Source organism: Periplaneta americana, chromosome 2 (assembly GCF_040183065.1).
Source record: "Periplaneta americana isolate PAMFEO1 chromosome 2, P.americana_PAMFEO1_priV1, whole genome shotgun sequence".
NCBI classification, from domain to species: Eukaryota; Metazoa; Arthropoda; class Insecta; order Blattodea; family Blattidae; genus Periplaneta; species Periplaneta americana.
This window is the reverse complement of record NC_091118.1, coordinates 117829407-117857287: the sequence shown is the minus strand read 5'-3', so window position 1 is coordinate 117857287 and position 27881 is coordinate 117829407. Positions and strand designations below refer to the sequence as shown.

The 27881-nt window shown below is 34.6% G+C and overlaps 1 protein-coding gene across 3 annotated transcripts in view; it reads right to left on the bottom strand.

The window, feature by feature from the left end:
• Nucleotides 1-1777: 1777 nt before the first annotated feature.
• The window catches only part of LOC138694552 (proteasome adapter and scaffold protein ECM29), a 97719-nt gene continuing 71615 nt past the window's right edge, over nt 1778-27881 (bottom strand). For 2 of the 3 annotated variants that reach the window (XM_069818407.1, XM_069818405.1), the window contains exons 28-34: nt 26527-26669; nt 24545-24708; nt 23663-23852; nt 19531-19666; nt 17577-17783; nt 13850-13921; nt 10089-10438 (exon numbers count right to left, since the gene is read on the bottom strand). In XM_069818407.1, coding sequence (XP_069674508.1) covers nt 10308-10438; nt 13850-13921; nt 17577-17783; nt 19531-19666; nt 23663-23852; nt 24545-24708; nt 26527-26669 — 1043 coding nt within the window. In that variant the 3' untranslated portion in view covers nt 10089-10307. Of the gene's footprint in view, nt 1917-10088; nt 10439-13849; nt 13922-17576; nt 17784-19530; nt 19667-23662; nt 23853-24544; nt 24709-26526; nt 26670-27881 lie in introns of those variants that run through there. The other variant, XM_069818406.1, reaches the window with a different exon arrangement.

Here is a 27881-nt window from a genome sequence, read left to right as displayed (position 1 = left end):
CCCTGAATCTTTTGTAAGAGGTTAGGTATCTAAACTTTGTCAAAAGCACTTCTAAAATCTACAAATAATGCTGATGCAATTTCAGAAGTAAAATAATACAGCAATGACAATAAATAAACTGCAATGCACCTAGAACTGAGAAAAAATTACCTTTATGGTGGAAAAGGACTGATTAAAAAATTATTTAAATCGTTTAAAATCTCGATATAAAATGTATAATAGAATTTAATAATATAATTAACAAAAATGAATCGATTATCAATAAATAAATCTATAAATATAAAGAGTTAATTAATTCTCCCTAAATATTAATTATTGTTTCTGCACAGAATTCCTTTAAATTTGTTAATATTGTTACTTTTGATAATTGAATTACTTACAGTAAGTACTAATTACGTGAAAGACATGATGATGATGATGATGATGATGATGATGATGATGATAAAATTACTTAAGTGGTTTAATATTTATAAAATATTGAAACGAACCAATAGGAATATTCTTCTCTTTCCCAGCTTTCTCTGATGGTGGAGCCAATCCATGGCTCTCAAACATTTGATGTGTCTACATAATACATGATGTAAACACTCAAAAAGCTCGGATCTAATATAGTTTTCACTAAAATATCACGTTTCCACATCATGACCTTCCCTTATCAGTAGAAGACTTTTTAGCACAGCATTTCCAAATGTTCATCTACTAATGCTACTAATTTTTCTGAAATTATCAATTTCGATAAACATATCTTATATTTATTTCTTGAAATTATATTACAGCTCAAATATCGATCTGTTCCAATACTTGCTCACTATTTATTATATTGGATTCTAGTAATTCTATGTATTACTTACAGGTTGATTGTGGTTTGGAACAGAACAGTTCTGAACGTCGAAGTACTGGACAAAATGGAGATATATCTTCTATGGATATTCCAGCAGAAAAAAGTTCTTCTGCCAATCCTCACCTTCCACTCTATATTTCTATTGGCATCATCCTTCTAATTGTTATAATAACTATTATATTCTATGTTAAAAAATGGTATGCAAATCGTGCAAAGTCCAACAGGGCAGAAGAAGAAGCTTTGCTCCGGAATAACTCTTGACCATTGAATTTAAATTGAATATTTATGAGTACGACTATTAATTACAGAGATATTTAAAGTCTTTCAATTCATGACATAACAAAAAATATGAAAATTTAAATTAAATTAACTTTTCAATAAAGAAACAAACCATATTCAAAAGTGTAGTATTATAAAAGCGATTTCTACTCATGGCCTTAATTTGCTAACAAACATCTTTTTTTTGTCATTTAATTTCACTTAATAAGAACTCATTGAATACATTCATAACCTTAAATACAAATTACTTAAAAGTCTGGTGTGGTATGTTTTGTTTTTCGAATATATTGTAATTCGAAACAATCTTTACAATATACACATTTCCTCGTCATAAGATAATGCAGTAGGAAAATGTGATGCTTGTACAAATAAATGTCTCCTCTGCAGCAGATATTGACGAGAAGTGAAAAATGTTCACCTAATTATTACAAAAGTCTTAGAAACAGAGGTACAATGTGTATGCACTAGTTACATGCACATTTACACAAATTTTACTTTGTGTGTACACAATGAATATATTTGCACATATACACACAAAACACAAACACTCATTCCTTCATTAACTCACTTTTCACTAAGTACACGAATACTGAATTGTAAAGTTACGTTCACACTAAGTGAACAAGGTTAAGACGTGAATATGAGATTTTAGGCTTTCACAGTGACTGTGTTCAGAAGACGACTCATGGGTATTCCACTATGCGCTGGGACATTCCCAATGTTTCGGATCTACATATGCCAGTTCCATCTTCAGATCCAGCTCTATCACCTTGAAAAATAGATCCTGTATGCAATTCTGAAACACCAGAGACATTAAGTCCTAGTACATGATGGTTATTTAACTGTTCAGTACCAACTACATGGTAGTAGTAGTAGGGTTTAAGAAGGGTGCGTCAGCTACTATGGCTATTTGCGCCCTTATCTAAAATTCTTAAAATAACAGACATAAATAATATAATAATCAGAGTGCTAAAAGAACTAAAAAGCGTTGTCACGGTAAAACGAGGCACACAAATGCAGTATACATAAGGTGATTTCTACAGAATCATAAAAGTGAGCAATTCTACCACACTAGGCGGTATTCAAGACGAACAAATAAAACTAAGGCCACCAGAGACAAATTGTGTATCATATTTTAAAAACAGTAAAATTTTATAAACTATTCGGATGTATAAAATCCGAAATGTCAACAATGTAAAATCAAATATAAAACAACAAATGTAACCTCCGGATGTAGAGGGTCCGGAGGATAAGTAAAACGGGTCAATAAAAAAACTAAATCACCTTATCCAAACATGTATTCGATAAAAATCTCAGAACTGCATTTGTACAATTAAAATCATTTCCAAGAGCGTCACGTAGTGTCAGCCGAATTCTATATTGCTGGCAGACACAATCATATTTTCTGCAATGCAATAAAAAATGTTCCACCATAAGTGGAACATGGCACATATCACACGCCGGCTGAGGCTCGACATGTAGGAGATGGCCATGTGTCAGATGACAGTGGCCAATCCTCAAGCTGGTGAGTAAAACCTCCTCATGTCGTGACGCTCTTGTGGACGAATCCCAAACTCGAACAGTATTCTTTATATTTCGTAATTTGTTTTCCCCCCTTGTGCAGACCATTCTCGTTCCCATTGCCACCATATTTTATATTTCAAATAGTTTCGAATGTCCTGCCACCTCTCGCGCCAATATACCTGAGAGCCATTCAGTGCACCAGCCCTGGCTGCAGCATCCACGGCCTCATTTCCTGGAACCCCTACATGACCAGGAATCCACACTACTCCAATCTCATACTCAGAGCTAAGGGGAGTGTGGAAGAGCTCCTGAGTTCTTAAGACAAGCAGATCATCACATTTAAAAGACTGCAAGGACTGGATGGCACTTAAAGAGTTGGAACAGATAAGGAATCTGCCCTGAGGTTGCCTAATTAAAAACAATAAAGCTCTGTAAAAAGCATAGAGTTCAGCAGTAAAAACACTAGTATATTGGCTTAGTCTATATTTAAATATTTCTCTATTTGTAATGAAGGAACAACCAACACAGTCATTTATCCGGGATCTGTCAGTAAAAACTAATGAATAATTTGGATATCGTGATAATCTAGTATCGAGGGAATTGGTGATATCATGATTGTATTTGGCTAGAGGAATCCAAGGGTAAGTCGTAGGATTATTGAACATTTGCCTTACAGTTGGGGAAAATCCCGGGGACAGGAAGGTATCCCACCCCACACCCAAGCAAAGCTTCAGATCAGTTGGCATCTGAGTTCCGGTGGTTTCCAGTCAACAGGGCGCACAATGGGCAATTCGTGTCTAATGCTTTTGTAGATGTCTATGCCCTCAGATGGAGAGAAGGAAAAGAAAGAAGAAGAGAACTGCCAGTGGTCATAATGCTCTGTTTCCAATGCACACTGACCATAACTGTCTTGCCTTCCACCTACACAGGACTAGAATTTGTACAATAAAATTCTAAACTGCTCTCTTTCTAATTAATATGACAATGTCAACCACATGTGTAACTGGTAATTTTAAGAGAGTTCTTCCTGCATAAATACTATTGGAAGCCAGAAAACTGTGCATTAAGATTTTTTTATACTACTTTTGTATTGGAAATTAGAGAGAAAAACCTCTTAACTTATTTCGTGCCTATTAAATGTAATTAGGGAACTGGGAATATTTTTATCAAATAATTTTCAAACAGTACATTTTATTGAACATTTTATTTGTATTTTAATCAAAGATTATCACCTCTGAAGTTGACAGTGGTAAGTATAGCAGTTAAAATCACCACATATAATATGTAACTTCACATGTGCCAATAATAAACCAGTTACAATAGTATATCTCACTAGTACAGACCGTACTTACAAATAGTATAAATTGGTAGTATATCACATAAATCAGATTGTTAGAGTTCACGAAAATTACACAAATGTCTTGCAATATTTCATGACATCTCATAGCATTCTCTATTGATGGCTCTTTCATTATATTTACAAATGCGATTTTTTGTAAAACTGAGGTGTGGTTAAAGCACAGTTTAACACGAAATGTAAATAACTTTCTTGTCATACCGGTACCACATAAAATAAATTTATCATTTCTTCGCTGTAGAACCTCGTTAGCTAAATTCAATAAATTTTTAAAAAACAAACTATACGAAGACCACATACATATAAATATAAATCATTTCTCTCAGATGTCATTTATAATACACAAACAGTTAACAGTCCGTATTTCCACGTTCTGGGAAAGGAAAAAAGTTGTTACTGTAATATGACTGTGGGCCATGAAAAATAAGTATGAGTTATAACTGTAACTATTCAGCAACCAACTATGAATATAAACGTAGAAGATTCAAATTTAAATAGCGAGTTCAGTTAAAACACATGCTTTATACAAAGCATATTTATTTTTTTTTAAATTTGTGTCATAAAAGTAAGCATATTATTACAGAATGTTAATAATTTTCTACTATATTCATTACTTTATGCATTAGTTTCGTATTAGTTTTCCAAGTATGTGATTCTGCAGTCCATTATCTGTATTTAATATATAGAGATTAATCCATTGAAGTTCTCTTGAACAAACATATTTAAGTACCAGAGAAATAATTAACAGAAGAAGAAGAAGAAAATAGCGTTATTTGGTATTTAGATAAACTTATTCAAGGAAATAACACTTCAGTCACTTCATGTTCATGACGTTCATCATTCTTGTTGATTCTTCTCTTTGATTTAATTTCTTCACACATATATATATATATATATATATATATATATATATATATATATATATAGTTTCAAAAGTTAAAGTCACCAGCTAGGGGGTGAAAAGGAGCTTTTAAGTGGAATGACTAATGTATATAATTTTTTCTTGTATTCACTATAGTTTAATAACTATTAAGGGTTAAGGTGCACCACCTAAGACATGACAAAAGCACATTATTTGAACCAGGTTCATAACATTTTATCTGAATTAATTGCGCATATTATTGGTGGTTGATGTGCCTCTACATACTTGCCAAGAAATATCATACCAATTAGACAGTGCTCTTGCGCATTTCTCATTTCTGGTACATCAGTGGTTAAACCAGCATTTCCCAGCATGCTGGATCGGAAGGGAAAGATTAGGCCATGCAAAGGATTTATGCTACTCCAGCAGTATACAACAGTGGATCTTTTATGACAACTTGCAACATACAATGGCACACTGAATTATACTTGTGTAAGAGAGGATAGCATATTTAATATCTGTTCCATTAAACACAAAACACTATAAAGCTCTTTGAAATAATGTACACTGTACTACCAAAACTTCTGTGGTTTTGACCTAGAAAATCGAGCATTAGTGCAGTTCTTATTGCCTACCAGCTGGGGAGTGAGAGTGTCAAGCCACTTCCAACTGGAGTACGATTCTCATGATTGTGTCAGTTACTGTGTTGCCATGTCTGATGAAATCATAGAATGGTGAAAACTATGTAATGTCGACCACTAATCGAGAGTAGATGACAACACTGGAGACACCGGAGAGAAATTCAACAAGCTGATAATGCCGAATTGGAATTTAGTGGCTGGGTGAAAGGTCGGCCAGATGATGTCAGTCGATCTACAGTAGTGGTTTGCATATTTTCCGCGTCATCATAAGTTTTGGGGCATCAGTGTATATTGTATTACTGTATGTTTATTTGTCAGCTATATACATAGGTAGATAAATATGATTACCTTACATATGAAGAACTGTATTTACGAAACCACAGCAAAAGTTTATATACAATATCTATTCTATTCATACTCCTCTTTCACCTCCTAGTGGTTGACCTTACCTTTTGAAGAAAAAAATGCAAGCAAGCAAGCACGCACGCACACATATATATAAATAAATGAATGAAAAGAATCAGCACCTTTCAAATGACACTGAATCCACTTCCGTTACTGTATTAACACACTTTTAGAACAACCATACTGCAGACTTCGCACATTGTATGCAACAACATAGTCTTATCTTGACTAGATTATACATATCTTATTAACATCATTACTTCTTTTAAATAAGTTTAGGAAACTCTCCGCTTGCATATAATTATTTCAGCACGATTTTAAAAGAAAACAATTTACTTCAAGCAATAGGCAATACAAGTTACTGAAATATTTTATTTCTTACACTACCAGTACCTGTACAGGAGTGGTACGTAGGTATTAAACGTAAGCCACACTGCATTGCAAACTTGTAACTATTACTATTTTCAATGTCTTGAATATATTTAATGAAACAGGATGACAGATGCTTTGCAATTCTTCTTAATGATTTCTTTCCTATAACACGAAAGATTATTTTTCATATGAGTCCCCATATTCAGAATTTCAATCTTACTTGAATAGCATTACAAACATTATTCCATTTACTGTAACCCTAACGTAGTCTGTTTATTCATGTGAAGAAATGAAAGATAATAGACAGAAATGACAATATCAGAATGTAGGGCTCTGTCATCACAAAATTCGTAAAAATGTATCAGACTAACAATTTTTAACAACTCACACAATTAGCCTACAGCAAACTGCAAATACATATCTATCAAGTCACTGAACCAATGAGCAATTCTTAGTCTAAAAGAATCTCGAAGTTTACAGTGACAAAACTAGTTACTTTAAATCATAAGTAGCTCTGATATTCTAGTTTCTTGAGCTATTTCTGCAAGATATGAATGCAGAGTGAATATAATGTGTGTGTGTGTGTGTGTCTAATGCCTACCCACTTCACTTTACGTGAATATAGTAATAACTGCAAATAAAATTCGCTTGAATATTCTATCCTTCACACCAGCATTTTTCACATCATGCAGAGAGTGAGCTTTATAAAATCATAATATTTAATGTCCTTGATTTTACTCTTCTTCCTCTCTCAATCCCCATTAACTCAAAGTAAAATCAATACTAATATGAAGGTTCAACTGTAACAACTAATATATTATGATGTACCAAAGTACATATGATATTTCAGTGCAGAAATTCTACGTCATCATATGATGATGGAGGAGTGGAACAGAGAAAAATTCTTTCCGGCACCGGGATTTGAACCTGGGTTTTCAGCTCTACGTGCAGACGCTTTATCCACTAAGCCACACTGGATTCCCATCCCGATGTCGGATCGAATCCTCTCAGTTTAAGTTCCACCTCTTGGGTTCCCTCTAGTGGCCTACCCTCATGCACTGCATCATAGATGGCACAATGTTCACACATGTGCAGGGGTGCACTCGTTATGAGTGACTAAGTGGCTGGGATCTAACGGAATAAGCGCCGTCTTAAATCACAAAGTAATTATTTTTCGCATATCATATATTACGATGTATCGAAGTACATATGATATTTCAGTGCAGATGGGAATCCGATGTGGCTTAGTGGGTAAAGCATCAGCACGTAGAGCTGAAAACCCGGGTTCAAATCCCAGTGGCAGAAAGAATTTTTCTCTGTTCCACTCTTCCATCATCATGTAACAACTAAGTTAAACAGGGAAATAGTAAGTGTTGAAACAAAACAAAAGTTTACAGTATGACTATCCAAAGTGATACTGAATTTAATCTTGCTGTGATATTTTGTGTAAAGAAAAATAGCAATGGAATAAATTTAGGTGTTCTCTGGAACAAGAACTTAACTACAAAATCTTGAATTTGAGATACTGAGCATATTTTAGATCTGGTACAACAGCACTATGCAGAACGACATTCAAATGCTTCTAGGAGGTGCTGTGTTTATTGGAGGGAAATGATATTTTGTAGAAGGGAGATGTGTTATTAAAGACTAAGTATATGCTGAAAATGGACAAATGACGTAACGTACGTTATTATTCCAGGAAACACCTCAATTGTTAAGCTCCTACTTTCGAAAAAAATCTGTCATAAAGGATCTGTTGAAAAAATGTAAAGTTTTTACCCCTCTTACAATATGCTATTTTATAGTATTGACTATTATTATTAATACTGAGTGAGTGAGTGAGCTCTGAAAAGATACATTCATCTCAGAAATATATAACTAGTACTTAAAAATTAGTGTTTTAAACAGTGTTACAATTTTGACGAGTAGGTTACTAGACACAGATTTGGCATGCCACCTATAAAAAGTCAATGTTAAAGGAAGCAGTGACACTCTCAGACACACAAACTGTCATAAAAGCATAAACAATTCAAACTCAACAATATCCCATTTTACAAAGTCCTGTAAAAAATCTCTGATCAGTCTTATTAGAACTGATGAAAGTTCGTCTAAGATGAATACAAAGGGAAGTGGACACAGTAGCCAAACAAGGGTGAAATATAACGTGATTCTCAGTAGTCATATCTTGAAGTAGGAGAAATTAATACATCTGTAGACACCAGCTAACCTACACAGAAGTCAGACAGTTACAGCTTTCAGAAAAAACTGGGCACGACTATTTTCAGGAACAAGATCAAGCTTAATTAACACTTACCAGAGCCAGTAACAATGACTGCATCTCCATAAACTATAATAGGAATCAATGCTGTCGCCAACAAAGATTACAGAGAACGAGCTACTGGAGAGCACAGCACATAATGACTTCATAGGCAAGAGTGGGCACTGAGTAATGAAGAACTAATACTATTATCAACAGACCCACAAAATGGACTAGCTACTCACCTTCCTCCACCACCACAACTTTCTCATAAGAAGAGAGAATTAGATAGTTTAAAACATATTTCATTTTTATACTGTGTAACATGATTTCACTTGTCACAGTAAAAAAAACTCCTCAAATAAACAGTTACGACAGCATCTTACTCTTTTGCACTTACAGAAACCTAAACTACAACAGGTGTGAACAACGTACATTAACACTTTCTACCACATCTGCTATAATTAACAGTCTAAGAGAACTTCATTGATTCATATTAACTTCTAATTGGTATTGCAATGACTTCAGATAGAAAGGTTATTCAGTTTCTATGTCACTATAAGTGTACAAAATTGCTATTCAGTATACTCTATAACAAACACCTCCATATAACAAAACTTTTCAGAGTTATTACGAAATATAGTAGAATATTATGCATATATTAAAACCTCTTAATCCAGAAGCTGAGTTTCATAAATTACAATATCAAAGTCTTTTAATTCTCTTATATGGAGGCAGTTTTATCAATATCTGTCATCATATTTTGTGAAAAAGGTGACAAATTGCCAAACAGGAATTCCATTGAACAACTGACAAATATACTAATCTACTTACATACAATGCTAAAATTTGGCACAGCTGTGTGAACGGCAAATCTCAAATATTTTTTATTCAGATAACGAGTAGCTACCCATGTGTAAGTTTTAAGCTCTGTCTGTCTTGTTCTGTAGCCTTCTAAATACATACAATGCAAGCCCGAAATAGCATGGGTGATGGGTAACATGAACAACACCTAGTAAATAACCCACATAACTCCGTAACATTTGAGTCATCTTATTTAATGATATGGTGCAAACATCCAGACTCACGCTGTTTCAAATTTAATTACAAACTTTACAAACTGTATGAAATCCAAATAACTGCTCAGTGCTGACACCATATTACTTTCAAAATTCCGTTATCAGCAATAACTATGAATTGTTAGGGGAAATGTTATTTATTACACTATTTTACCTAAGTAGCTGCAGAGTTCCAGCAAATACAGACGCTGAGATTCTGTCACAATGCAAAGCACTGTCTAAAAACTTCTAAACACTCTGTGCCTAACCAGAGCATACAAAATAGCAAATAGAAGAGTACATATTTCTCTTTAATATAGTTATATCTCAACCAAAGTCATGGAATAATAAGCCACGCTATTTTAGGCTCATACTGTATAATTTTATACATATACACAATTATATTTCAGAATTATAATTATACAAATTTCTTCCAACAGATACTCTGAACTGCAGAATGGTTATTGTTCCAAACTTCGTCATAATCCTCAATTCATAAGTAGAAGTATACTTTATTTCAATTGAGTTTACATCATCTGACTGAAGGTTTTTCTATCACATTACCAGATATTTCCCTTATAAAACAATGAAAATCAACTAACAGAACAGTAACAGTCCACATACTTAGCAAATAGCAAAGTCCATCTGGTCCCACAGTTAAATATTTCAAACTTATATAGAAACAATTACTAACCAATGATAGTATTAAGCTCATGATTTTAGCAACTCCTTGATGTCGACAACTCGAGATTTTATTTCCGGAGTGTTATCTTTACTAGACTCTTCTAACAACTGTCCAAATTTCACTGACAAATTGTGCAGTTCTTCCATCTTATTTAAACCTGAAAATTAAATAAATAATACATTAACAGAAAGTGTGTTACTACAGCATTCACAAACTGTACTCAATAAAAAGTTTCCAGGGTATCTATCTCTGATATTTTTTTTTTTTCTGATGAATTTCTTTTCCCTCTCTTGCTCTTTGAGTTTTCCTCTGTCAAATTTTCATAACATTTCAATATACATTTTCATTCATTTTAATATATCATCCAGTGTTTTTAGATAGTGTAGAGTGGACGACCTTCCTCAGTTTTACCAAGCAAATGTCTATATCTGAAGGAACATTTTCTTTACCTTGCCAATTTTACAGCGTGATGATGTGCATAATTCTGGGACAAGTTGTAAATTAGTTGCGTCTTTGGCTCTTCTACCTGTAAGTTCACTACTCTTACATAAAAGTGGCTAGGAATTGTTTCCTACATACATATTGAAATAAAATTAAGCAAACTGAAATCAGTTACATGGACAGAGGCAGAAGGTACAAATTTCATTTTAAGATTTAGACGCGTAGATAATACAAGAGTCCCTAATTTGTGTTACCAGTTTATATTATACGCATCTTGCTATTGCTAATTGTAACTACAAAAACAAAAGAGATTTAATCATTTCTAGATGATATCATTATGTCTAAAGTGTTCAAACTACTTCTCTCACAAGTTACTTGCGTCACAACAAATTTCAAAATATGAATAACAAATTCCAGAGATTGTAAAATATAAGATTTGCTGTGCTCCTTATCACAGTCTGAAATTGTTGATAATTAATCCTAATTTAACAATGTGTGAGAAAAATTACTCGCACTAGCACAAAATTAAGACCGAATGTTTACACAAAAAAGTGTTTCCTTGTTAAGAAACCGAATAGTTGCCCATGCCGTTTAGAATCCTATATTCAATCTAGCAGATCAGCCATTCTAAGTGAATTTTTTTTCTCGTCATTATAAAACTCCGTTAACAATAAACAGAAATTAATTTTAGCAAAAAAAAAATTGGCAGGCAGCACCAAAAATGTCTACAACATAAAATATGTCTTGTCACACAGATGCCTGTAAATGACACAATGGTTTACATAAAATCAAGAATATTGTTTTTATTTACAATGAATAGAATAATTCAGACTCTTCTTGGCCAACATACACCCTACTCTAGTATCATGTTTGGAACATGATTTTTCAACTTAATTCACAGCCGCAGTAGAGTTTTGCTTGAGAATCAAAGTTACTATCTTCATATGTGGTTTTAAACTTAATTTACATACAGTAATTTACTTGATTGAATTCGTCCATATAGATAGAAATTCAGTTTGGACTGATAGTCATTTAAACACAAACTATATCAACAAGGCCATGTACATACTCGATCGTCATTTGTCTTGACTATTTGCAAAATCTGAATTGTTGCCATTAATTTAGTATACAATCAACCTGCTTCAGTAATCAATCAGGCACTTCCATGTTTACTCGGCACCACTTATTGGCCCCTCATTTTGTTCGGTGTTTTGCCGTCTTTCTTCCCACACTCAAGTCTTATAGAATTTTTAATATTTTCTTTGTAAATGTGTGAACATTTTGAATTGAAGCCTAAATTTTTGTCCTTGTTACCATGTTCACTATGTTACCAGTACTCTTGTCTGCTCACTATTTTTGCACTTTTACTTTGTACACATACTTCAGTCTGTAACAAATTGTTTCAGTGGTCAAACATACACATAGTTTCTTTGGTTACTGAGTGGTGCAGTACATTTTAAGTTTTACAGAGAATTCAGCAGCATTCTTCTCTTATCCCACGTGCGTGATCCTGACAGATCAGCCATTACCCTGATCTGCTGGCATAGTACTCCATACCAGGTGCAGAGAGAGAAAAAAAAAAAAGCTTCTTTTTATTACTGATGTCAAATCCAAATTGAAGTCAGTGAATTTCGACAGAATTTAAGACATCGAAAAAGGGGCAAGAGTGCTGATGTTTATAATATCAACCAAATATCTCATACGTTTGTGTGACATTTCTTGTACTCTGTGTAATACTATAATGAAAAGTGAAAGTACCATAGCCTACTCTTCGCCTATGAGTGTAGAACTTTCCTTTTGCATATAATAAACGAACACCAGAGGCATTTGAATCCTTTCAAGAGACATTGGTAAGTATTATTGTTCAATATACAGCATACACAGTAAACAGTCCACGTCTGATTTTGAAAAGAAACTAAATCTATACCTGTTTACAGTGATGGACTTCAGAGTATATGTTACATGTTGGAGGCTTGGATAACACCTGTGTTTAGTCTTAAAGCGATAACATGCGAACCAAGTGACGTATAAATTCTGATCTTGCACAGTCAGCTTCAGATTTTTAGCTCTATCAAATGACGCAGCTTAAAATTCAACCCAAGAGTATCAATATTGTGTGTGCAACAAAGAAAGCAATACATAATGCATCAGTAAGATTTTGCGAAGATTTAACTAGGTGAAACTGCTTCACTGTTATTGGCTAGTCGACACAGACGACTTGAACTAGCTCTGCCTTATATGCCTTCTAATTTTGAGAGCGCTCTAATAGATGCAACTACATTTTATTCTTAATTCAACTTATGATCAGTGCTGTGCTTTCTTCTTTATTGAAAGATTCCATCTTACAACCTGCTTAACATGTTTAATATTCTGCATTTACATGACGTATCTAAATCTAAACTCAATTTAAATAAATTTTAATCGAAATTCTTCCATAAAAAACTTGCAGTTCTTACTGATGGCATCCTGCCTGGGAGTCTCGTTACGGAATGTGCGCTGGTTCGAGTCCTCTCATGGGGGAAGAAATTTTCTCATGAAATTTCGACCAGTGTATGGGACCGGTGCCCACCCAGCATCGTGATGCACTTGGGGAGCTACGATAGGTAGCAAAATCCGGTTGCTAATTCCAGCTATAACGGCTGGGGGGGATCATCGTGCTAACCACACGATACCTCCATTCTGGTTGGATGATCGTCCACCTCTGCTTAGACATGTGGGCATGAGACCAGTAGCTGGCTGGTCGGGCTAGGCCCTTCATGGGCTGTAGTGGCACGGATTATTATTATTATTATTATTATTATTATTATTATTATTATTATTATTATTATTTCTTACTGATGTTTTAAAAGCAATTTCTCAAATCAGTTAAAATATCAATTCGAATATAGCCTACGTTTTCTTATGACGTAGTGAAGGGACTTCAATAATGTGGTGTACAAACAATTCACATTTTATGCTTCAAAAATGTTTGTTAGATGTATGTCAAAAATATATGTTACAATGAAATGACTTAATACCTGTATTAATATAAACAGTGTGCAAGACAGATCGCAAATTATTTAAAATGAATCAAGGAAGAGAACAGACTCCAATATAATCTGTTAACACACTACAAGTAGTGACTTACCTTTCAATTTTTTTCCTAACAAATACAAAACATTTAAAGCCTCTTTCCTCAGTCTTGTATGCTTTGCTATACCTGGAAGAGAAACATAATACACTTATTTAAGAGCAAAGTTCTGTCTCAAATGTAATATTTATATAAAGTAATGGTCAATTATTAACAATTTTTTTTGCAGTATGTTGAAGAGAAAATATGCAATTTTAATTTCTTTTCCCAATGAAAATACAGTAAAATCTCTTTCAACTAATCTCTGGTGGATTAAAAAATATTTTCCTTAAGAGAGATTTCGCTTAATAAAAGCAAAGAAAAGATGAGAGTAGAAACTTAAACGTCCTTACGCCATTTAAGTACATTATATTTACTTATTATTGATATCCATTAAATGTACTATTAGAAATCACACTTTAAAAATAAGCTTTTGCAAACACACAATACGATATTTTAAAAAAATCACAAGAACATATTTTTAAATACTGTAGGCCTAATTAAATGTATAATCTTCATATGCAAATGAGCAATAACATTTCTACAAGCTTACGTGTAACCACACCTTGTACAGTAATCGATTGTCTGTATGGAAAAAGTTCGAAATTTCACTAAAATGGGTTGCGTATTTGCAAATCCATTTAAATGTATTGCTGAGAAGTGGGATTTTCCTTAAAGTCGGGTTCCTTAAAAGTAGGAATAAATTACATTGTTTTTATGAAATCATTCTTTTAAAACAGGAATGTTAAAATGAAGTTTTACTGTACTTCCCTGTCAATTGTCAATTGAGATAGGTCTTATTCAAAACTTGTTCCAGCAGGTTCCAGTTATTCAATAGTTTGTCAAAAAAAACTGCATTCATTAAAATTATTCGCCTCTCTATGGTAAGGTTGCCATATGTCCAGGTTTTCCCAGACATGTTCTCTTTTTTTAGGGTTAAATTTTTCGTCCGGGCGGGTTTTTAGGTTGCTTAAAATATGACGTTACTAGTGAAGGAAAATGTCTTAAACATTTGTAACAGTTAGCCTACTTTGTTGTAACTTGGAACCTCCTAATCATTACAGTTAAGTAATGCTTTAGTCCACCCCATTTTAAATCCTCTTGTGAACTTCTCTTTCTGTACTCTTTGATTGCAATATTATTGATGTTTTATTTTTGTAATGTTTGGAAGCTTGCGTTTGTGTCTAAAACTTTGTGTCGTCTTTCAGTTACTATTGCTTGCTGGCTGCCGACTTTCGTAACGGTCTTTTGTTGTGCTGTGCATGCTTGTAGTTTGTACTAGAAGAAATGTCAAAAAGAAAGTGTAAATTTTCTGCCGAGTTAGAGAAGAAGTGTCCTTGTTTTCGAAGAAGTAGAGATGATTTCGAGGGCGAATGCATGGTACGAGTATGTAAAGCCGGTACATTTGTTTCAATGTCAAATAAAGGAGGATTTGATTTGCAAGCACATCTGGATTGCGAAAAATACAAAAGAGCAGTTTGAGGAAAAACTACTTCTACAAAATTAACCGACTTCTTTGTAAAACCTGGCAGCAAATTGGAAGATGAAGTAACTGTAGCAAAAGGAACTTTCGCTTTCCACACTGTTAAACACCATAACAGTTACAACGTGATGGCGTGCACATCTGGCTTACTGAAGATGACGTTCCCAGATTCAGATATTGTAGACAAAGACAAAGGCAATTATAAATTCTGTTTTGGTACCTGATTCTTTGGGAAATGTTTTAAAAACCATCGAAGAAAACGAAATACTTGATCAATTCTGCAATCTCAAGAAATTTGTGAATCAACACAAAGACGAGTTCGTTAATCTTCAGGCAAGTATTTTGAGTCTTCTAACATTGTGTACCACTCAGAACTTTGATTGCACAGTTTGTTTTCGCTACTGCATCACATAATCCATTTTCTCTTTCAAGCAAAGTCAGTGGAGCAAAGAAAGAGGAAACTTATATGTGGAATCAGTGCGAAGTATATACTAGTTCAGTATAATTATAAGCATGTTACTTGCAAAGAATTTCAGAACTATCTTTTAAGTAATAAGCAATTATTGAACAAAATCAGATCTACAGATAAATATGCTTGGGCCAGTCAGCATTAGAAAGATGGATAAAGTGTATCTCAAAGTGACAGATCATAAGGTAACTTTTTTTGTAACAATATAGGATACCAAAGTATTGAAACTGTGTTATTTTTATTGTTTTTTTGTCATTTATAATTAGACTTATGGTTATAAAGATTAAATTATAACCAATTCACTTGTTTGTATTATTATTTTGTTATTTAAAGTTAAGAAAATTACTGCTAGCAATATTTCTCAGCTTCAATAGTCTACATACCATACATATATCAGTATTGTTCATGATCTATTATAGTGATCTGTTCGGAAGTAGGTCTCGATAAAGTGTCCTCTTTTTTGCTTATCAAAATATGGCAACCCTATTCTATGGACAGAGACTTAGCTGTATATTATTAAAATACCTGTTACTAAATCTATGTATGACTCTGTGAAAAGATTTATTAAATCTACATACTTAGGCTTCAACAAACAAAATTTGATAACACAATCTCAAGGGAAAAAATGGAACTCTCTGCATCATAATCCACAGTTAATTCCCGATTTACCACACAAATCGTCTGTAGCTGCATTTAGATTGGCAACAGGCCATGATTGTTTGGCCAGACACCTGCACAGAATTGGAATATATCAGTCCCCTAACTGCCCATTGTGCAATTCAAACCAAGAAATGGATTCGGAACACCTCAAAATCTGTGCTTCAGTGGCTGACCATGACAATATCTTTGAAAAATATTGGAGTGCAAGAGGTCAAATGACTTTATTGTCAAACGCCTGGCATTAGAAAACAACACCATTATAAAAATAACCATGTGCCATGTTAGTTAAATTGAAAAAAATAGATTATTTGGGTCAAAACAGTTCAAACCCAAACACAAATTTTCAAATTATCTTGTTAACTATATCTCTATCAGGATTTTTTAAATTGGTTATTTAACAATGATGTATCAACTGCGTGGTAATCTAGCATTTCGAATTGGTGACAAAGATGAATCCAAGGATTTGCATAAATTATCTGATATTCGCCTTACAGTTTCAGAAAATCTCACAAAAAATATCCAATCATGTAATCAGCTCAAGCAAGATTCAAGCTCATGTTCAAAGGCTCAGACTAGAAGCATAAGTTCCACTCATTAATGTTTATACTAAATGGGTGACCAGCCTCATGGTATAGTGGTCAGAGCTTCTGGCTATAGTTCATGAGGTCCCGGGGTTCGATTCCCGGTTAGAGCACTGGAATTTTTCCTTAAAGGGGACTATTCCTGTGTTCGTCCATGGTTTGGAATTTAGGTTAAGTTTAGATTTAAGATCTCTCCTGGCACCACATAATCATGATCATCCTATCATATCATCAGGGTAACGTAACTCCACTTTCCAGGCATCCCAACCTCAGAAGGGATTACAACTAAGTCATCTGCCAGGAGAGAAGACCAGAAATGTCGAAAAAGACAACCTGGTGGCAATGGTTAAAAAAATACTAAGTTTTGGCTCTCTTTGGTGTTGCAGTGGTCAGAACATTATGTGAACTGTTGACATTCATCTCTTTACGAAGTTGAGGTAAAATGGAAGCTCTCCTATCCTATTCACAATGTAGCTTCAAGATGTGTACATTGTACTAAGTAGAACGAAGCACTCCTTAAAACTACGAAATAAAACAAATGCTGCAACTTACCTAAGGCAAACTCTAATGCCTGATAAACTTTTGTAAGAATCCTATCTAGTGCCTCCTTATCCTCTTCTTCCAAAGTTGTTGAAACATCCAATAGCGTTAATCGATCTACATAACATCTCAGGGCTGCTACAACCGCTACTTGCACTGCTCTTGTACTATTGGCCAAGCAGGACACACACTGCTTTAGCACCTGCTCCCGATACTGAACTGAAAATATACAGTGCTTTATTAGAAAGTGCAGGCTCAATGAACAGGTGAGATTCTGTGTTATATGTCTAACTTCAATCTTATATGTAGTCATCCAGCTTATATGCATATTAATATTCCCGCAAATAATAATACTTTTGTTCCTCTATTCATTTAAACATAGAGTATTATAAAAAATATATGTTTAAATATAATACAGTAATCATTCTAAATATACCATGTCCCGCTTAGAGGAATTGAGAAATAAATGCTCACAACTTAAAATTGAATAAAGATATCGTTGTGATTTACATCTGACAAGATATAGAAACTATCCAAGTTTATGCAACAAAGTTTGAAAACAGCTGCATGCGTAACTTTCGTTTGTTTGTTGCTAGGGCACTAAAACAAGCCTGATGCTATTTTGTAGGAGAACATACTATGGTAAACATGTGGACACCACAACAGAAAGTTCAGTGCAGCTAGCAGAAGAAAAATATGTTATGCAAGTACAACCCCGTGTTTGTCGTACATGGAATGTAGACCCGCCTGGGCATAAAACAATTCTCAAGTGGGACACTACACTCCCAGAAACAGGATCTTTGCTACCGCAGACTGGTAAACATGCAAAATGGTAACTGAGAAGACAATCGAAAGTGTGTGAACGGCATTCACTGGAGTCCACAGAAGTCGATACTAAGATCTAGTGCCGAGCTTCAAATCCCTAGATCAACACTTCACAGAATCATGCATCAGCGTCTACATTTGTATGTTTACAAGATCCAGCTTCATCACCAGATGGGGTTCAGACAATCCACATGTTGTACGTTAATATGAGAGAGTCACACCCAAAGTGAACGTTTGGTGTGGACTGACGAGGAACTCCGTCATTGGACCATTCTTCTTCATAAAGACTACAATCACAGGAAATGTGTATCTGGACATGTTGCAGAACTTTTTTGTTGATCAACTTCCCCCACGATCGGTTTTTAAGCAGGATGGGGCCCCACCCCATTATCATTAATGGGTGCGTGAGTTCTTGGATGAAAAATTCCCCAATAGGTGGATCGGAAGACGAGGACACTTTACCTGGCCACCCAGGTCACCCGATCTGACTTCCTTGGACTCTTTTTTCTGGGGCTTTGTGAAGGATACTGTGTACCAAAGAGACAGAGCTAACACTCTGGAGGAACTGAAGTAACGCATCACAGACGCAGCTGCACTAGTGACTCCACAAATGCTACAGAACACTTAGCGGGAGGCTGAATACCATTTAGATGTCTGCAGAGCAATTCAAGGCGCACACATCGAGATGCATTGAGCATTCTCCGAAATTCTGAGAGTTCTTACATCAAGTTATGTAAAAAGTTATGTCAATAAATCATTATTTACACTTGAAATTATCACTTACTTCTCGACACGGTGTATAGTAGAACATGGCAAAAAAAGTTTACATTACAGGAAAGCTTTGTTCCTTTGTGTCTAGTACAAAAATTCCTTTGCATTTGCATGGCACATTTTTAAATCGAAAGACGCATGGAGATCTGACATTCACAAAAGTTATGAATTTATATTTAACTGCAGTTGCAACGACTGTACTACATGTAGTCGGTATAAAACCTTATTGTTTATCCTTCACCTGATTACAGAGAATAGAATGCATACTAAAAATTGTAAAAACACTTTAGGTTCATTCTGTACGTATCCACAGCAAGGTGCGTAATGACTTAATCTAAATCAAATAACATCTGTATTGTATTTATTTTACCTTGTGTGATATGGTTGTTAGGCCAAGCCTTTCCGAGAGTCTCGTAAACAGTTTCTGTCAACTGTACAATAGTTTCTTGTTTCCTTGAATTTCCTTCAGAACTCCTTTCATCATCCGATTCTTCTGTTGCACTACTCTGTAATAATTCAATACCACAATTAGTTTGTATTCTTAAACATGAAGTACAATTATAAATATTAGGTCGTCTCAAAAGTTGTTTCTTATAACTGTGCTTCAGTCAATTCATACACAACTAATCATCACTGTTTAGATACAATCCCAAATTGGTAGAGGTGATGACAGACTGAGTCTTCAAAACACCAAGACTTGCTGACAATTTACTAGGTACTGCAGCTAAGTTGCTGCTCTTCCAATTTTGAGGATATAACCTCATTCTCTAGAAGCCTTAAGACTCTATCACTGAATCATTTCAACCAATCCGATGCTGTCTTACTACAGACCACTCCTCCACTTTCTACTTTCAGTTGCTATTTTACACTCATACATTTTTTTCAAAAAGAAATGCAGAAGCACTTGAATTGGGAATGTGTCATCACACATTTTCAATGAGAAACTGAAGACAATAGGAACTGTGTACAGTAAATAGAAGGCAGTTATGTTTTCTGAAATATGTTTCAAAACTATTTACTAACAGACATAAATAAACCATCCATTGCCTTGCAATTCAAAGATAAATATAAATAGAACGTTTGTAGAGAAGACTTTTTGAGACAATCTAGTATCAGAAAGTGTTTCTAAATTTTATCAATTTTATGAATGGGCTACTCACAATATGAGTGTGATATTGTGCAAGCCAAAAATGTAAAAAATATATCAATACTCAATACCCAAATTTGTAATTTTTAAGTTATTATTCTCAATTCATAAGAAGCTCGTAATTATTATGTACAGTACACATTTCCTAACTTTGTGAAACTGATATATAAGGTAAACTGTTGCCTTAATAGTTAAAGCATCAGATCAGAAACCAACATCTAATTTGTTGGATTGGTGCATAAGTTCGTAGTATTTTTGTTTCGCGTGTCGGTACTCCGGTTGCTATGGATTTATTTATTAATTGTCATTTTTTATTTGAAGTTCAATGTTATGCTTGAGTTCACATACTGCAGTTTTCATTTTTGCAGACAGTGAGTGGAGCAGTGGGCACTAGAAAATGGAGTGTCAAGTGGAGAAAGTGGAACATTTCCGACATATTCTTCTCTTTGAGTTGAATAGAGGAGCAAAAGCAGCGGAAGCGACTAGAAATATTTGTGCTGTGTATGGAGACAATGCTATCAGGGACAGCATGGCAAGCAAAATGGTTTTCTCGTTTTAAGAAGAGTCGTTTTGAAATTAGTGACACTCCGTGTTCAGGAAGGCCTTCGGAGTTTGATGAAGACCATTTAAACACATTAATCCACAATGATCCACGTCAGTGTACCCGAGAACTGGCAAATGTGATGAACTGTGACCATTCCACCATCATGCGACATTTATTGCCACCAACTGAGATGTCTTGCACACACAATCCAATAAAAACGACCAAGAAGACTGCGTGAAGTGATGCTACTCCACGATAATGCCAGCCAGCACTCTGTTAACCTGACACAAAACACTATCCAGGAGTTGAGTTGGAAAGTCATTCCGCACCCGCCTTAATCACCAGATCTTGCGCCCTCAGATTTTCACCTTTTCCACTCTCTATCGAACAACCTTCAAGGAACTTCCTTTCTTGTGGATTGTACCATAATATGCTATATATATATATTATTTTGATGGAAGGCACTCAAAAAACATATTTAACATCAACACAGTTGACAAAAGCAGGATATACCAGTATGATTTAGAAACAAAACAACAGTCGTCAGAATGGATCTTCCCTGCAGAAAAGTGAAGGGTGCAAGAAGCATTGTGAAGATGATCTATTCTGTTTTATCTGCCAACAGCCATACTGCCATCAATTCACTTGGGAAACAAAACAACGTCACTCAGAGATCGTATACATCAAAATGCTTGTCCAAAGTCTGATGAAGTGAAGAAGAAGACATGCTTGCTTAGATTCCTCCTTTCACCATAATTTTGCGGCATCCTCCCTACAGTCCAGACTTGGACTTGTGCCACCTTTCTCTTCCCTGAAGTAAAGAAAAACATTCATGGTCACTAATTCGAATCCCTTGAAACTGCATTGGCTGTATGTGAAGAGTGTCTTCATGCCATTCCCAAAGAAATCTAGCAGTGAGCATTTTCAAAATGGTTTGTGGAGATATGATACTGATTAGAGTATGCTGGAGAGTATTCTGAGAATATGTAATGAAGTTCTAATTTATATGTTTTTATAGTCCCATTCTCAAAATTTTTAGTGACCTCTGGTGTATGGTGTGGGAAGCCAGTGTTCTAGGTGTATGGCAAGCAATGCATCTTTGTCTTTCACTATAGAATTATTAATTCTTTATACATATCTTCCATTTTTCATAAAAAATAAGTCAATACATAAGGTCAAAATATTACTTACATGATGTCAATGTCCAATTACTGAAAATTACACAAGCTAATTTACAGTTGCGCTCAAACCTCCTGACGTTTGCAGGTGTGTCCGCTTATCGACGGTAGCCAATAGTGGCAGTGCTGCGTTGCAACATAATATGGGCACGCAGACTTGCCGCATAGAAAGTCTAAAAATCAAATAAAAAGTGCACTCGAAAAATTGGTATGTTGTAGGGATCCTGCGTGTATATATGATGAATGTATAATGTTTTCTGAACACACAGAAACAAAAATCACATTTCTACCTCCAGTGGTTCCAATTGTATGGGTTAATACAGTAAAACCCCGATAATATGCTGTTCAAGGGACCGTGTGTAAACTGTGTATTAACCGGGACCACGTATTAGGCATATTAGCAGTTTTCTTTAATGAAATACATGATTCGCACTTCGCTTCTCCCAGAAGAAAACTCTCCCATGTATTTGAGAAAAAAGCTGCCGAGGAAAGAAGAAAGAAAAACCTTACGAGGAAGAGAGAAATGGCGGAGTGGAGAGTATTCTCCACCTCTTTCAATATAACATTATGAGGCTATTTCAAATTAAGCCTATCATTCAATTTATTTTATGCTCGACCATGCCGAAATGTAGTAATTATATACCTGGTAGTAGCCCTTTAATGCACCTTATTAAAGTACACCTATTCATTATAATTCAGTTGTTCAGCCAATGAGAAATCACCATTGTACCATTATAAAACCGCAAGTATCGATTATTCATATGAAATCGAAAGACAATTAGCAAAAAGTCACGGAGGCTGGAAATCCAATACTGTCGCAGAAGGTTATGTTCTTAGCGTTAATTGTAAATAATATTCAAATAAATTCAATTTGTCATCTCGTTTTTCAATTCTAAATCAATTTCCAGGTTATATCAAGACTAATGTTCATGTTATTCTCTAGATTATATCAAGGTCAATGACATTCGTGCCTCAGAAAAAATCAATACTTTCGCGTCTGCGCATATCTCACAATTCAGGTCAGTTCTGCTCCTCACTTACATAACCATAACATGAAGACTTATGAATAATTTCAAGTCAGAAATATGGTCGAGCATAAAAATTCGATGAAACTTGCCTATAATGGTAATTAAGACGCTCGTATGAAAATTATGAAACTCGCTTGCGCTCGTTTCATAAACAAACATACTCGCGTCTTAATTACTACCATTATAGGCTCGTTGCATAATGTACTATTATCACACTGTGCCTTTATATTATTCGACAACTTTATTAACCTAATAAAAGTAAAACTGTTACAAAAACTGATATAAACTCAGCGAGTATTATTATTTACGTCTGACTCAACTATTTTTTCTATATTTTGTGACTTTTAATTTCATTCAATGCAATCTGATGATATTTATTATTATTATTATTATTATTATTATTATTATTATTAAGAAGCTTTCTGTATCTCCCTATCAAACCAATCTCACAGTTTTAAAACTACTGCCACTGAAAGACAGAGACAGAGAGTATAGCTGTGACAACATCACGCTCACAAAACGTCAGGAGATTTGAGCACAACTGTAATAAATCCATCAATAGTGGAATAACATGCTAACTATGTCCAAACTCTACTTACTCTTACCTTAGCTAATGTATCTTCAACAATGGAATAAACTTGATCAAATCGGTCAATTTCTAAAGCTAACAAAGTATCTCCCAATGCTTTAAGAGCATGCTGTTTATAAGAAAGCTGTTCTTTACGACATTCTTTCAACATGGCATCAACCAAAATATCAGCCATTGGACGGAACTCTTCTTGTTTTAATTCTGATCTGAAAAATACAATTATTTATGTTATTTATACAGTCATAAAGAATATGAGCAGAAGTGATAAAATATTTATGAACGCTAAGAGGTGTTTACGAACATTTTAAGATAGTGACCTGAATTTTAAACTATTGAATGGACATTTGCTATTATTACAAACTGTAATCAATAATATATTTCCAGTATATGTTTTCTGTGGAATTAAATTTCCCATAGAAAACTGCAAAATGTGACTGAAGAATGAGAATAATTAAAAATATAGTGACACTTTCCTTGGTACAGCACTGAAACAGACTGCAGCATGGCTGTGTAAGACTTTCGCATGACTTGCACTTTGTTACAGAAGTGAAGCTTGGATGATTAGAATAGGAGATGAAAATAGATATAGTTAATGTTTAACCTGTTCTGAGATATATATATTTTATTATCAATTAAGATGATACATCATCTTCATAATGAGCTAAACAGAATCCCTGAACTGTACTCAACTATCATCCGCAACAGACAAAAATTGAAGAAAAGGAATAAAACTCTTCACTGAGATCGTAACAAGCCCCAGAAGTTAAGGAGAAAAAGATTATGTTATTGTTCAATCTCTAAGTTCCTCTTTATAAATATATTCTTATAACTTTTTTTTTGTACATCACACGTAATAACACATCTCACTATATTAAACAAGTGAAAAGAACGAACATACCTGCAACTGGAGCAGATGGTAGCCAATGCCTTTAGAAGATTTTCTTTTCCATTCCATGTTCGACCACTCAATCCTGTCACTAGTATATTAATTAGTGAATTACGATGGTCAATGGACATTGTAGGTCCAATCTTGGTTGCCACTGTACAAACAGCATTTGCAGCCTAAAGAAAAAATTTGAAATATTTGACTTTATTATAATTCTCATGATATATCATGTTAAATTCACTGGGAAAAAGGAAGAAGAATGGAATAAGAACTCTGTAAGATTTTCCAAAAGCATCTGATTAGGGATATTTTCGTAAAGAAATTTATTCTACAAAATAATCTAGTGGTTACTGTGTTTGCATGGGTTCAAACTTGATATAATTCTCAAATACAAAAATAAAAGTACAGCTTCTTATGCGAGGAAAGTGGGTTGGGTATATGTGTGCCTCCTCATTTGTGGCATGCAGGATAACCTTGCAACATTAGGTTAATTCGTATCAAACACAAAAATCTCAAAATGACCATTATCAGTTTCTACTTTCAGATACAGATGGGTCTGCCAGCTAATCAATGGCAATGCTTTCTTGTATCCGAAAGTAGAAACAATCTGAAAATTTCCCCAAGAAGAGTATACACTGTTATAGAAGAAAATTCTAACAACAGATAGGTAAGAGATGTTCATTACTATCAATACAATGTTGCAGTCTTCTTTTCTGTGCTACATGTGATACAAATTCACAAGCAACCCATGCCAAATGAGGAGGAGAGAAGATATTTTTATCTGCTTTGCACATCTGTTCAGACCAGTACAAAAGAACAGGTCAGAAAGGGATTGTCAGCTATCAAATTCCCTACTCTGAGCTCAACTACTCACAATGTTAGCTTCAACTCTCCATCATTCACTCCTTTAACATTCTTCACTTCGACTTCCCACGTTCATACTAGCTTGCTTGACCCCCAGGCCGAAAAATAGCAAACTAGGCCTGACCCAGCCCTTTACAGTGAGAACTAATCTCGAGCCTGGATTCCATCTCTCTAAAGTTCTCCTGCCTCTACATCATACATTTAGGGCAAGCCTAATTCACTCCTATTCAGGCACTTCTGTTACCCCATTCTTCCCTATATGTTCGTCATATCTCACTATCTTGTGTCCTAACTCTCTTCTACATCGAAGTCTGAGGTCAAACTTCTAAACTCCATGATCACATTTTCCCCCCCTCTTCATCTCGACACCAGAGGGATGCAAAGGCAGTTAGTGCACAACAACAAAATGTCTGAATCAATGAGAAGAGTAATTTAAATTCTACTTCATGTACTAATTCATTCGGAAAATTAAATCATCAAATAACACAATTTAACATAATGATTATGCATAACTACTAACAGGCATGAGCTTTGTACTCGAAACTACTCTTAATTTCATTGCACAGTTGTAAAAAAACAGGTTGCAAATAAATAAGATGTGCTTGTGAATTTCGTGTAACCAATTAATAACTAAACACAATGAAGGGAATTATGTTTATGTGAAAGTCAAGAGATCAAAAAATGACATTCTAGCAAAGAAAATTCCTGGGAATAAGTTCTGGATTAATATTCTGGTTCAAAAATAGTCAGAAGCAGTGGTAAAACAAAATATGTGGCTCTGCCTGGACCAATCGAGGGTGCTCTTTGAGAAACTTGACAAACATTTTAGTAAATGTTTTGTGAGACACCATACTATGAAGCTGTGGGCCAGTAAATCATACCACTTCCTTAGGGGTGGTGGATGAAGAGAATAATTTTTATCTAAGAAAATGAGAAAGAATTTTCTAGTATAGTACATACTCTACATCACTAAAGCATACGGTTCACAATGACTAACAAATTTGGAATAGCACTTTAAAATACGAGTACAATTCTCTAGGCAATAAATCTCTTAATATAATTCACAACACACTTCTCTAGGTCATAAATTTCCTAGCACAATAAAATTATACACAATACACTAGACATACCTGAGCTTTCATTGTCCAAGATGGAGACTCCAGTGCTGTCTTCAGAAGATCACATATCTCAGCTGTGTGTTGCCTAATGCCTGATTCTGTTCCTGGAGTTGCTTCATGCCAAACATCTTCCCATATAGTGACACTGCTGCCTTCTGCAATATAACAGCAGAAATTGAGGAAAAGTTCAAAACAATTTACAAATTGACCTCAATTTAGAGTATGCTAAGTCTCCTAAATCAATAACAAATTATTTTAATTATATATATTCCATTAACCATACGTGCGGTGTTATTTTTCGCTGAAGGAGCATGTTAAAATCCACTGAGACCAATTGGAATTAGACATGTTAGAGTAATCTTCTCAATGTAATCCCATCAAAAATAGTAAATTCCTCGTAATCATATTCATAACCTATGAAGAATTGATTAACCTTCGAAGTCAAGATAACAATGCATAACCTCCGGCATACAGAGTCTACATGCAACATAAATGGACCAATTAGCTGAATACAGGCTGAAGAGGAAAAAGAGGGTAGAGTAGTATTTCTTAACATGGACTTTGGTTACAGACCACTATACTTTCCAGTTGTATACAACAAATTTTAGTTCTCTTGTTTTAGCTCCAGCACAAGCTGAAGACTATATATCTAGTATATAGTATACAGGTCAAAGTGTATACATACTGTAAGCACCGTTTTGCTTACTTTACAGGAGAGGCAGTTACGATACTTATCCAATATGGTTGTGAATACGATTGTCAAAGTTTAAACTAACTTATCAGAGAGAAAAAAATCCTTGGGGCTCATGGTACTTTTAGTTGATGTGCAGTGCTGGACAATTTATTCTAAGCACCGTAACTCATTTTTGGTAGAAGTGGCATTTACAATACTTCGCCTTGCAGGGGACGATTACAAATCTACACACTTTAACCAATATTTATCAATTTTTGCACACTTAACCTTTACAACCAGGGAGGAAAAAGACATATGGACAAGTAATCAACTCCCTAATTTTCATATCATTTAAAAGCAGTAATATTTGGTTCTGGGATACAATCAATAAAGAGAACTTTTATATGGGGGAGAAAAAGAGGGGGAAGGGAAAATTTTAGCTCACAAGGATGCTCCATGGGATGATTCCTAAAGGGAGGAAAATGCGAAGTCGAAGTACAATTTGAAATCCTAAGGGCACATGGACACATGCACACAAAAACTGAATCCTCAAAATATTATTTTTAGTAGTTCCTCTTTATGTGTATTTAATTTTCCAAATCTAAGTTTATGCCCATACATTATGTACGTTACATACGCTTTTTTCTCAGAAGTAATATTTGTGACTTGCCGCCATGGAGGTCTAGTAGCTAGA